The 13,472-nt window shown below is 42.7% G+C and overlaps 1 protein-coding gene across 3 annotated transcripts in view; it reads left to right on the top strand.

The window, feature by feature from the left end:
• The first annotated feature begins 1,993 nt into the window (after positions 1–1,993).
• Positions 1,994–13,472, top strand: part of RUNX2 (RUNX family transcription factor 2) — a 128,188-nt gene continuing 116,709 nt past the window's right edge. For 2 of the 3 annotated variants that reach the window (XM_030928951.1, XM_030928952.1), the window contains exons 1-2: positions 1,994–2,673; positions 11,521–11,677. In XM_030928951.1, the coding sequence (XP_030784811.1) occupies positions 2,296–2,673; positions 11,521–11,677 (535 nt within the window). In that variant the 5' untranslated portion in view covers positions 1,994–2,295. The remainder of the gene's footprint in view (positions 2,674–11,520; positions 11,678–13,472) is intronic. The other variant, XM_030928953.1, reaches the window with a different exon arrangement.

The following is a 13,472-nucleotide window of genomic DNA, read 5'->3' on the forward strand; positions in this document are numbered from 1 at the left end:
TCTTCCGTGCCCCTCATGCTCTCAGAGCCTTTCCAGGCCCCTTCTAGGGCGCGGACCCGGGCGTGGGCTCAGCGAGTGGGAGCAAAGCTTTAAAACCAGACAGGGAGGGTCGTGGCAGGTCGCTACGAGGGTGAGGGAGGCGTTTGCACTGAGCAATAAAAACACCCAGTAATGGGTATGTGAATTACTTTAAATAAGATGGGAGGGAGAGATGACCCAACCATCTTTCTTCCTTAATACTTCGAGGAGGAGGCATTCTAATTCTTCATTTATTTCATAAACTCACTTGTTACTGTGTCAGCTACTCCACTAGGAATCTTTGAAACTTTGGCAACTGAAGATTTTTTTTCGCAAACACGTTTTCAAGCTTTGGAAGGCTTTAAAGAGTTTGGTAATAAGCAAGAAACGTAGTAGTACACAACGCCGAGGGTAAAACGGCCCTGTGCCCCCTTCTTGGGGTGTAATAGCCTCAAGCGGATTTCCCGGCTTCTGCGGGCGCAGCACATTGTTTTATTTGTTTTGAAGGCTCAGAGTTTGAGGCTGGTCGTAGACACCCACGTGCTCTGACTCTCATCAGCGTAATGATCGCCTTAGCCAAAGTCGTGTCTATATAAACCACAAAAACCTAATCATTAGAAATCCCAGCCTCCAAAAACCACATTTTAGGTAAAAAGTGCCGCTTTTTTTCCGCGGTCCTTCATCCTCTCGACCGCAACTTTTTGGGGGATCCAAAGTCGCTTTTTAAACCCACACTAGGAAATAAATACATAAATAAACAGCCACGGAAGCATTTTGAATTTTTTAGTTCGTATTTTTAATTTTTTCCCGTGAGCGGTGGGGAAGACAGACACGAAACTTAGTCTTAGATGTAGGATAGACTTAATAAAAGATTTAAATTCATGGAAAAAGGCTGGTGCTTTTCCCCAGCAACGGTTTTGCAACTATTTAAATCACCAAGCTGACAGTTTTTCAGTCCTTAAAACAAAAACAAACCACCACCACCAACAAAACCCTCTTTCTTGTTCTCTAGGAATGACAAGATTGAATATATAAGAAAAAAGAAATGTCCAGCTATGCACTTGAGTTCCTAAAAACTATTTTGACTAGTTCTCCCCCAACCCCCCTCATTTTTTTGTGTCATTAAAACAAAAAACACCCAAACCCTGCAAAATCTTTTTCCCCTGGGAGTCGCTCAGACAGAGGTGGGGGGTGGAGGTGGGAGGGTGAAGAGTGCTGAGAAGTCAGCACAGACGCTCAAGAATTTTCCTTCCTCCTCTCCTGAAGTTACAACGAAAAATAGCGACAGTCAGATCAGCCGGGAGCTCTCTGGTGTCTCGGCTTCAATCTTTTCCGACAAAGAGGGGGTTCCTTGTCCTGGGGTGGGGAGAACAAGAGGACGAGACCAGGCGAGATTGCCCCTAGACTGGGGCCGCCTTTCGGCTTCGGAAGCTGCACACGGCGCGCGGGGGGCTCCTTCTCGCGGCCGGCTGGCGGCGGCAGCGGCTGTGATTCGCAGGCTCGAGATCCGTTGCCCCGAGATCCGCTGCCCACGACTTACCTCTTGGCACCTTGAAGCGCGAGAGACAGGGGAGCTTTGCAAATTGTAGGAGGGAGTAGATGCAAGGAGGTGGCGGAGAGAGGGCGAGAAGAAAAGAAGGGAAAGGAAGGAGACTAGCCGGGGAGCCGGGCTGGCAGCCGCCGCGGGAGGAATCTGAGCGTGCAGCCGGCGCGGGGGGAGCGGCGGCCGCCGCGGAGGCGGCGGCGCGGGAGGGCGGAGGCGCGGCCGCCTGCAGCTGGGTAGCAGCGCGCGGCGCGGCGCGGCACGGCGGTGGCGGGCAGCGCGCGGCAACGCCGGCCCCGGGGCTGGACTGCTGAACCCACACCGCTTCACCACCGGACTCGAACTGGGAGGGGGCGCCAGCGCACCCAGGACGCGGTGCCCCAAGGGACCCCACTCCAAGCTGCAAACTCAAGTCCCCCGCCTCCCCGGGCCAAACACACTCCCGCGCCCGTTCGCAGCTGCCACCCCGGGTGTTCCAAAGGCTCCGGCAAAGATCTGCGCCTCCCGGGTCTCCCTACCCGCCAGCCCGACTGCGCCGCATCGCCAGACTCTCTTGGCCCATCAGACTCCGCCCGGCAGTCGGCCTCATCAAACTTGATTTCTCACCTCCTCAGCCCCATCACCTCCATCCTCTTTCCCCCCGTCTCGCCTTCACCCCCCCAATTTCCTCCTTGCCCCTCATTTCCACCCTCCTCCCCCTCCCCCGGCCACTTCGCTAACTTGTGGCTGTTGTGATGCGTATTCCCGTAGATCCGAGCACCAGCCGGCGCTTCAGCCCCCCCTCCAGCAGCCTGCAGCCCGGCAAAATGAGCGAAGTGAGCCCGGTGGTGGCTGCGCAACAGCAGCAGCAACAGCAGCAGCAGCAGCAACAGCAGCAGCAGCAGCAGCAACAGCAGCAGCAGCAGGAGGCGGCGGCGGCGGCAGCGGCGGCGGCGGCGGCGGCGGCGGCAGCTGCAGTGCCCCGGTTGCGGCCGCCACACGACAACCGCACCATGGTGGAGATCATCGCTGACCACCCGGCCGAACTCGTCCGCACCGACAGCCCCAACTTCCTGTGCTCGGTACTGCCCTCGCACTGGCGCTGCAACAAGACCCTGCCCGTGGCCTTCAAGGTAAGAGGCTACACCGCCCCCCGCCCCCGGCCGGGAGCGGCGGAACCTGCCCGCCGGTGTCTTCCTGCCCACGGGGCTGGGCCCCGCACGTTCTCCAAGACCTCCTGCCTTGGCGGCTCTAACCCCAGAGACCCCTGGCTGGGCCTCTCCCTCCAGATGCCCTGGCGGGCTCGGGGCGCAGTCCCTCCGCGCAAATCCCTCCTTCTCCCACCTGTGCCCTCTGCCACCCCGACTTCAGCCCTCGTCCCCCTGACCCGTTCATCACTCCTCTTGCCTCCTGCCCGGGCTCGGTTCTCACCCACTCCTTCGCTCCGTCTCCCTTTCCTCCAGGATCCCCAAGGTGCCCACTCTTGCACTGCGAGCTGACTTGCTCCACCCCGCCCCTTTCCCGGGGGCGAGGATCCCCGACACTGTCCCCCCGGGCTCCCGCGTCCTCCTCCCGGGTCATCCCGGCCTGGCCGCAATGCAGGCTGCCCCCGTCGCCTCTCTTTGGGGCTCCGCGCGCTCCCACCCGCTTCCCTCCCAGCCAAACGCCCCTCCTTAGGTCTCGGCGTCCCGTTCCCTGACCCGCAGAGTTCAGCGGTCCTGGTCCCTCCCGGGCTCCCGGGTCGGGATTCGCTGGGTGCCGGCGCCGGGCATTAGTGCCCAGGGCTGGGCGTGGGGTACTGACTGAGGCGCGCGGGCTGCACTACCCGTGCCCGGGAGGGTCCCGGACAAGACTAGGGTCTCCAGAGGAGGGGGTGTCAGGACGGGGGCGTTTGCTGTGTTCGCTGACCCGCGCCAGATCCCTTTACCGGGAGGAAGGCGGGGCCGCCGGGGCGTTTGCGAGCCCCGAAGCGGGGGCGTTCAGGGGGCCTGGGCGCTGAACTCTCGAGTGCTGGGAGGTGCTGGCCAGGGGAGGGGGCGGGAGCTCGGGCCGCTTCTTCCAGCCGGGACCGAGCTCTGCGCCTCGGCCCGCCAGGGAGGGATGAGGGAAACCGGTGAAACAACTTGAGTTCGCCCAATTTGAAAACGGAGGTGAAATTTTGTATTTTTGCTTTATTATTGTTTTTAAAGGACTTAAATCTAAAAAAGGTCCTTCCTGCTTCTGAAAGGTGGTGAGAGGCTCCTGCTGGTGGTCTGAGCACGGAGTGAGTTCGAAGGCTTGAGAGCGGCCTCTGCGCGCCCCGCGGACTCTTGTGCCTGCCTGGCCCGTTAGTTTGAGGGCGGGTGGCAGCCGCGGGAGTCGCAGGCAGGTGCTCCACAGGTTGAGGGTTTAGGATCTGGAGCCTCTCACAGTAGCCCGATGGGTCTCCGTAACTCGATCCGGATTTCCCGGGGCAGTCCTCTCCAGGGGGGAGACGCGGAGTCCCCAGGGCCCAGCGCATACTGGGTTGATGGGGAAATGGGTTCCCGGGCTGTCCACACTCGCAAGACGCCAGGGATGCAGGGGCTGGTAAGCCAGATGTGGAGATGAGCACTCTCAAAAAGGTGCTTTGGGCCCTTTCCACCTCTGAACTTGAGTAGGTGGGCCTGGGTCCCCTGGGTTCTGAGGTCTGTGGAGAGCAGGGCAAGCAAGGCCTCGGGGGAGGTTAAAAAAAAAGTCGGGGGAGGAATCATGCCAGTTTCTCCACTGGGGACCCGGTGGCCAAACTCCCACGGGCCACTGACAGTTCCCAGTTGTTGATAACTCCCACCCCACGCACAAATTCAGATTCTGTGTGTGGGTGGGATGGAAAGAAAGAGGAGTCCAGGTCAATTAGAGCTGGTAATCTCGCTAGGTCTTATATCAGAACAGAAATCAGAATGAATTGTTATGGAAAGGGGATGTTGCTTTCTGGGGCAAGTTTCATTTTGCAGTTGGCTCATGAATTTTTTTTTTAACTGTCACATTTCTCCTTTTATAAACCACCCATTTTGTAGGTTAATGTTTGCTTCCTTGAAGTAGGAAAAGCTCAGAATACATGTGAACTGTATAAATTTAAATTTCCATACAATAGGTATCTTTTACAATGTCCATCGTCCAAGGGCACAGAATTTTTAAATTAGTCTTATATGAGAATGGAAATTTGTTTCCACCAATACCCCTTCAATCCCCCAAACCAAAAGCCCCACAAAACCCCAAACCTGGATGAAAACAGCAAAAAATACAAATACAAATTAGTAGATCAGAATATGTGAAAATATGAGAACAGATGCTTACATTTTTAAAGACATTTAGATGCTTGATATTCCATATACCATTCTGCTAAACATATTTAAGGTCTATCTTGAACTGTTCTCCCGCGTTTATGCTACTGAATTGATTTGAACATGAGCATTTTGGATGGAAAAGATGTTTTTTGCACTTTAGCTTGAGCTAGTCTCAGATATTTTGGCTGTCATCTAAGATTTTTCGCTACCACCCTTTAAAAATTATTTTGAAAATGAATTTTGTTATTTGTTATTAATCAACTTGTTAATTACGGGGTACATTTTTGTTATCTTAAGCAGGATACAGACCATAGGTAACAAGACCATATTAAATCAGATATTTTAATTGATATCAATTGAATAATGAATTGAGTTAACCTAAAACCTCACTGTCAATGTCTTTTTGTTACCATACCTGTTTTAAACAGAATTCAAAAAGTGGGTGATAGCTAAGATCTACGCAGTATAGAAAATACTCGGTTGAAAAAAAATGTATGGATATTTGGAACACTAGACTTTCTACACTCTTACAATATAATCAAATACATCTGCAATGAAGAAATAATATGAAGAAGTCTCTGTTTTAAAAGTGGTGACAGCAGTTTGGCCATGGTATTTAGAGCTATGTAAAAAATAAATTATAGTGGTTGTCAGGTAGATAGCAGATAGGTAAATGGGTTTAAACATGCACACACACAAACACACACACACACAACTTACTTGTGAGGGCTGGTATTCAAATCAATACAATATTTATTGAGCCCGTATTTTGTATCTGTCACACTGAGCTTGACACTGCAGAGAATCAGAAATGAATTCAATAGACTGTTTTGAAATGTCAATTTAAACTAGTGTTTAAACACGATATTGGCAATCTATTTCATTAAGAATGTGTTAGCGTTGTTCATCTACTCTTGTTTCGAGATGATATAAAATTTATTTATTTTTACATGTAAAAATGCAAAAACAACTAGTATACTTTATATAAAGTTGTTTATTAACATTGTATTTTTAACAAAGTTCTGCAGTTTTGAAATGTTCGGTCCCCCCAGGTGTCAAGGAAACGGAAATAAATATTTTTAACATTTTCAGGTGTATCTCACTGAAACCTTAAAATAGTTAAGGCATACTGTTAGAGGATCCCAGACCCTTTCTATCCTAGATAATTCTAGTGACGAAGAAGTAATTTGCAAATTCAGCTCATTAGCTGATGGTCAGGTAATTGTGGAGAGAGCATGTCAACCTCGCATCCAGTAGCACCCTTTTAGTTAGGGATCCGTCAGCATTTCCACTGTGAACCTGGTGTTGAGGGTTCATAACTTAGTTGCCTTAAATAGCTTCAAGCTGAAACACTATGCAGAAATTTTAAGTCCAGATGTATATTTTAAAACTAAAAGTAGTTCAAGCCTATTCTGCTGTTTTAAGTTAGAGAACACTGGACTATATATATTTATCAGTATCATATGTTTTTCTGGCAGTATTAAAGAAAGAAAACACATTTTTAGATACATAATCTAGCACTCATAGTTAATTCTATATCTTTAATAATACTTTTCAGTGCTTGTCAAAAGGAGGGGTTTCAAAATGACGGAGCAATTTCTGTTTGAAAATAATTTTTCGGCATCACTAACCATTTTTCTCTCTTCGAAAACAAATATGCAACTAATAAATACTTGATACCAGTGAGTAGTATTTTTCTTACATACTTAGTGATCAGATTTTATGTTTATATTTTTTGAATCTCATTGTATCTAAGCAAGGGAAATAGGTTAATAAGCCTGTTAAATCCTTATGAACCTTAATATAAATTATTATGCAAAAGTATGTAAATCACAATAGATTTCAAGTTGTATGAAGACACACATTTTTGTGTTATGCCTTTGAATTCAAGAAAACTTACTTAAACTTAAATATTTTGGGACTGAATATATACAACTTCCAAGTAAGGCAGTTGGAACAAAGAATTTCAGGTGGAAAATAAATACTTATAAAATTTTTTAGAAAACTCCTATTAAATGATTGAAAATAGGTATGGTAGATATCTTTCATTCTTTTCTCCTCTTTGGCATTATTGTTTGTATCCTTTCAAAATTCCAGAATATCTATTGTCAAATGATCTAAACTACCATGATACATGGCCCACAAATTTCTGCTTTACATTGAAATAATTTTTATCAAAATTTCTCTTTGACATATATATTTTTAAAATTATGAAATGATATATTGTGTTTTTTCTCTAGAATTCAATGGGCTTTTCCTAAGTTCTAGGATAAATTCAAAAAATTAACTGTAGTATTTGTTGAAATGTTTTGATACTGTATTTGAAGTTATCTTTAAATAATTACGATAGGAATAACATTTTTGCTTTTTGCAATTAGACTCCTCTTTTATTGCAAAGAAAGATTTGATCAGATTGTATCTTGAAAAATAATTGTATTTCAATTATACCACAAGTACAATGTCCCAAATTATGTTGGCGTATAAGAGTAATGGATTAATTAGGACTAGACTTCTGTCCATGGAAATGTCGTGGGAAATTTTAATTTCTATATAAAAAGATGAGAAACTGTTTTAAGGGTTTGAGTTAATTATTCGTTCCTCTTCTTTTAGGGATTCACAGATTTAGTCATAAGGAGTCTCATACAACATTTCAATAGCATTACTACAGTTAAATATCCTTCTACTTTATTTTGTGCAAGCCACATATCATGTGATTTAAATGCTAGTTATGGTGAGGTGCGCTAAATAAAGGAACATCTTTCTCTGTTCTGAAATGTCAGGACAGAAAATTACTTCTCCTTTTCTCATGAAGTTTCTTGAATTTGTAGATTTTATATTTTCAAAACACCTAGAAATGTAATTGTTAAGATTTCATCACAAATTATTCTTTGCAGAGCAGTACTTTTATATTGAGTAGAATGGAAGCAAATTTTAATTTGTGCTTATTCCTAACTAAAGAGCGAGTTTTGACTTAGTTTTGACTGCGCTTTACCCCTTCAAATGTTTTTCCATTGCTTGGTTTTGGTACAGATGAAATGTGTAAAAATTTCTTGATTCTTTTGGTTTTCTTTTAGATAAACACAGTTGAGAATCTCCAAGGGAAACTTTTTAGCTTCAGAGATCTACTTAAAGAAAAAAACCTCTCAAACATATAATTATACTTCTGATTGATATAAAGTCAAATACAGTACTTCCCCCAACTCCCAGCATTTTTTCCCCCTCAGAAAAACATCAGGCAATCTGATTTGGTAGAGTGAATAGCAGAAAAAACTCAATATATTTAGCCATTAAACTAGAGTTCAGCCTTAACAGGAAAGATTGTCACTACATTGCATTAGCAATTTTTTTTCAGGCCTTGCTCTAAGCCTCATAGAAGGCTCACACAACTTGTGATTATTTATTTGTTTTGTAAAATGTGATATGTAAAACACACCAATATTGAATATGGTCATTATTATGCTGCTTAAGCACAGTAAAATGGATTTATGTATTTCACTCTTAGGGATCTTTTCTTTCATATTTTCCCATATTGAATCAATTTTCCATTTCTTCTAACTAAAAAAAAATCCATTACGTTAAAAATATGCAGTAAAATAATAATGTCCCAGAGCTCTCGAAAACCTTTATATTGGGGCAGATTGCTTTATTTTTTTTCGGAAATGTAGCCAGACTTGAGTGAAATCTACCAGCAGTCATCCTGTATCTCTCAACACCACCAAAGAACATCTCAGAACATGAAAAGAGGAAGTACATATTCAGTTGAACCCTTTAAGGATGCTTATAAGTAAAAGCCTATGTTTAACAGACAGCAGATTTGGAACAGAACACTGTGTTACCCTCCTCATCTTACAAAAAGCACATCATTATAATTACACTCTATACTTATATAGTATCTTCTACATTTTGCAGACTTTCCAATTCATATTGGAAAACTGTGGTTCCTGGAGATGAAATTACTTGTGTGAGGTCACAGCGGATATGTAGCAGAAGTGGGGAAAAAGTGGAGCCTCTTGATTTTAGTATATTCATTCTCTTCTAAACAGTACAACTTTTCTCCTGCCTTTATTAATATGCTTACTGGGTCCATATTTACTTTGACATAGAAAGCCACACAGCAGGTGTTAAAATACAATATGCTGAGTGTACAAAATGTCAAACATTCAGATGAATCCTGGCAAATGTAGTCAATTATTGCAGTATTTTCAAATGTTCACATTTTTGGCATGGTGAATTTGAAAAACTGAAAAGCACATTGCCTCCACCAGGAGTACAGCATTACCTGTGTTCAGTAGCCGCTTGAGGTACGAGATGAAGTATGCGGGGAGGAAGTCTTGTTTTCAAGGGATTTCACTTTTGACCCAGGAGACTTCTCATATTGAGAATAACTATAGACTTCAGGGAAAGGGGAGGCAGCATGGTTCCCTCTCCTCTGGGATGAAAACAATGTCAGAAAATGAGCTGGGAGCAAGGGCACATTGCTGTTAGCAAGGGATGCTGACTCATCATTAACTGACCCTCTCAGAGTTTTAGCGGGTAGCCCCACAGACTTGTCTCTGCAAAGTGGGGCTCTTTATGGAGCTCTTTCATTTATTTCAAAAATATTTATCTGGCTGGATTCAATGGCTCACGCCTGTAATCCCAGTACTTTGGGAGGCTGAGGCGGGCGGATCACCTGAGGTCAGGGGTTCAAGACCAGCCTGGCCAACATGGTGAAACCCCTTCTCTACTAAAAATACAAAAATTAGGCGGGTGTGGTGGTGCATGCCTGTAATCCCAGCTACTCAGGAGGCTGAGGCAGGAGAATCACTTGAACTTGGGAAGTGGAGGTTGCAGTGAGCCGAGATCATGCCACTGCACTCTAACCTGGGTGATAGAGTGAGACTCCATCTCAAAAAAAAAAAAAAAAAAAAAAAATTAATCAAACATTTACCATGTGCTGGACACTTTTGGGAGCAGGTAGATAAGTGGTGAACAAGACAGATGAGATAGAGGCCCTTCTCTCATGTAGTTTCCAAACTCATATAATCTGGACTCCTAGGAGTGAGTCCCTCAGCTTTGGGCTGGTGTATTTAAAGTAGTCATAGACCATTAATATTAATATATATATATATATACACATTGAAATGAGGATCACTTGAGTACAGTTGAATGCTGGGGAAAGTGCAGCCTGTAATTTAAGGAAGGCTTTATTGATTTTGAGCTGAATAGCACAGTACTAAATGGAAGGAATGGAACTGAGAAACAGCCTAAGAGAAAAGTAAGGGTGACAAAAATATTGACAAGTTTTTTGTTTGATTGTTTTCCTGGCTGGAGGAGAGGACATAGTGAAGGGGTGTTGTAGTAGGGTTCATGGATGGGGGAAATTCAGCCCTAAAATGTAGGTATAGTGTATATTATCACACTATAAGAAATCTACTTTAATATGCCAATTGTATTGGGAACAATGGAATTAAATGCTTAGGTTTATCTTATGGAAATCTTGACAAAGGAGGGAGTAGCACTAGAAGTAGAAAAAGATAGGTGGGATGTTTACCAGACAGGCAAGCACACAGGAGTGTTATTGTCAGAGAGTTGTGGGCTACTTTAGCTGGGGTCATTGCTGAATTACTGTGAGGGCATCTGGAAACTGAATGAGGAAGACATGGAAATAATCTGAATATAGAGTCCTGGAAGTTCATTGAGACAAAGAATTGTTACCAAGGGGCAGGATCTTGGCAGTGGATTAGGAGGAGTATGTTTCATATATGACAGTGAAGGATCTGCACGCATCCCCTTACCGGGCTCTGTGTTAATAGAGGCACACATTTGCAAGTTAGCTGACCCAGGTTAAAGTGTGATCTTTAGTCTTGGAGCAGAGTAAATGTTGGTTATTTTCAAAGATGGATTAATCTAGATCTTTTCTTGATTGAGTTAATTTGCTTCAGATTGACTGTTGACGATTAAGCAGTCAAGTATGTCATGCCAGGATGGCAGATGGGACAAGACATAATAGAAATGAGGCTAAGGGTATACATATATTTTTTATTTATCATCAATTATTTTCATCTTCAGTTTCTTGATGACTTTCGATATCCCACTGGATCCCACTGCAGAGTGGGTTTTCAGTAATTATACTGTTATTAAAAGCTGAAGTGCTAGCCCAAAGTAAGGAGATAAAACATAGACCATACGATATCTAGGCTCTATGTAGTCAGGAGCCCCAGGGTTTCACTTAAAAATCTTCTCCCATAGAGTTGACTAGACTTGATATTTTTTTAGACTGTGATGGGCTAAGACCACACCTCAGGGCTCTCCCTGAGAGGAAGCCTGCAGACAGGTGGTGCCTGGATCTGTATGATACAATCTGCAAAGGGGGCATTCTCCTTCCTTCTGTGGCATAATTCCTATGGACAACTTAACATAGGGTTTAATAAAAATGTACATATTTCCTGTGAAGAATCCAACAACAAATGAAGGAAGTTTTTGCCTGCCTTTGAAATGGGTGGACCCTGAAACATTGTTCTGTTTGAAGTGGCATCACAACCCATACACAGATGCTTCATTCCTGTCGGCCATTACTGGACTGGACTAGAACACTAAGTCCTGATAAGACACATCATTTGCAATGAGAATATATTCTGTTTGTAAGCCTTTCTGATGTGCCATTATTGCTGCTGTGTTTCCTGTTTTATGTAGGTGGTAGCCCTTGGAGAGGTACCAGATGGGACTGTGGTTACTGTCATGGCGGGTAACGATGAAAATTATTCTGCTGAGCTCCGGAATGCCTCTGCTGTTATGAAAAACCAAGTAGCAAGGTTCAACGATCTGAGATTTGTGGGCCGAAGTGGACGAGGTAGGTCTCTGACTTTTGATACTGATAATGGAATAAGCACATTAGGCTCCTTTGATGAAATGTATACTAGTCTGTATACAAATCAGCACCTTCTTTTTCTGAATAGAATTACTGAAGATTTGATTTAAATACATCCAGATGAAGCTGAGTGTTTTTCTGAGTACTCAGGCCTTTTTCATTTATTTTATGATATTGAAAATTCAAACAATGTTTTCAGAAAAACTAGCTCCTAATTTCACTGGGTGTGAGCATATAAGGTAGAGAAAAGAACAGTTGGAGGATCAACTTCTGAATTATGAGGAGTCAAATAACTGAGTAAATTGAATGGTAAAGGGGAAAGAAAAATGGATATGTTGGATCAATTTCCTGATAATATCAATTTTGGTCTAAGTTGTAGCAAGGACAGCTGGCATAATGCTCTTCACTTATCACAGGTTACCTCTATATGATTTAATTTACTTTCATAATAAGAATTTATTAAAAATCATTTTTTTAACATAAGGCTTTTCATTTGAATAAGTGAATAATGTATTACTTATGTTAGAATGACTATGTAAAGTTGCCTAGACAGATGAATGATTAGTACTCTAATATTAATAGTTACATACTATGTAAGGATTCCCACCATCTGAATCCATATTCAAAAATTAGAAATCCTTAAATAGAAAATTATCCCTTTTAGGGTTTTTGTAACTGTTTGATAAATGAGGTTAATTTTTTTTTAAAAAAGTCTTTAAGGAGACCAATATTTTGGCTTTTATTTACTTATTCTACAGAAAGACTTTTACCGGTTACTCACCTATTAGAAGCATTATGCTTATTTATTTACTTAACTGAATCTAATATTTCCATTTTAAGTATTTTGATAAGAAGAAAGAAAATAGAACACTTTAGGGCTGAGGTGAAATAAAGCCTTATGGAATCATTGCAACCCAGGTTTGACTAGGAAATGAGAAGCACCACTTTTTAAACCATGTCTAATAATTGCTCTTTAGTTTGGATCAGATGTCAAATTATTACCATTGTAAAAACTTGATAAGGGAAATTCAAGCAAGGCTGTTTCCGATGAGTAGTTTTAGTTTACTTTCTAGGAACAGGGCCAAGAAGTTGTACTTTTTAACTTAAAAAAAATGATTCATGCTAATGAGATACTGTCACTGACAGGTTGTTTGAAATAAAATGAGGCTCACAGCCTCTGGTAGAATCAAAACTAAGGGGGTTATCTCTGCATCACGTTTAGTTCACTTTCATTAAAAGAGGAAAAAAGACACATCCTATATCACTACTGACTGATTAGGTTTGGAGCATGTGTGTGTGTATTCATTCTTCCTTTTTCTCATTTACTTATGCAGGTCCACTATGCAATCAAAGTTTGTCTTTTTTTTTTTCTAGTAAGAATCAAGAAAAATGTGAACATGATGATTTACCTGTATGCTCTGAATTGCATCTTTCTTCTTATGTAATAATACTTTGTTTTTAACTAGAGTAATCAATTTTAGTTTTTAAAGGATTGGGTGCCATGCTTAATTTTACCTTACAGATTCTAGTTAGTGTTTTCATTTATCTTACTTTTGTGTTATATAGATGCTGCATAACTTTTTTTCTGATCAATTTAAGTAGAAACTATGACAAAGTGATAGTGTACTTTGTAAACCCTCAACGTATTTATTTAAGAAACTTCAAAGAGAAACAAAGGGTGTGCACTGTTTTACTATATTGGCTTTCTGAGTTTTGGCTGGTTTCCCAAATAGCAATTTTTATATTTAAAAAAAAAGACAGACTTAACTGCTTGCAG

This window comes from Rhinopithecus roxellana, chromosome 4 (assembly GCF_007565055.1).
Source record: "Rhinopithecus roxellana isolate Shanxi Qingling chromosome 4, ASM756505v1, whole genome shotgun sequence".
Classification (NCBI taxonomy): domain Eukaryota; kingdom Metazoa; phylum Chordata; class Mammalia; order Primates; family Cercopithecidae; genus Rhinopithecus; species Rhinopithecus roxellana.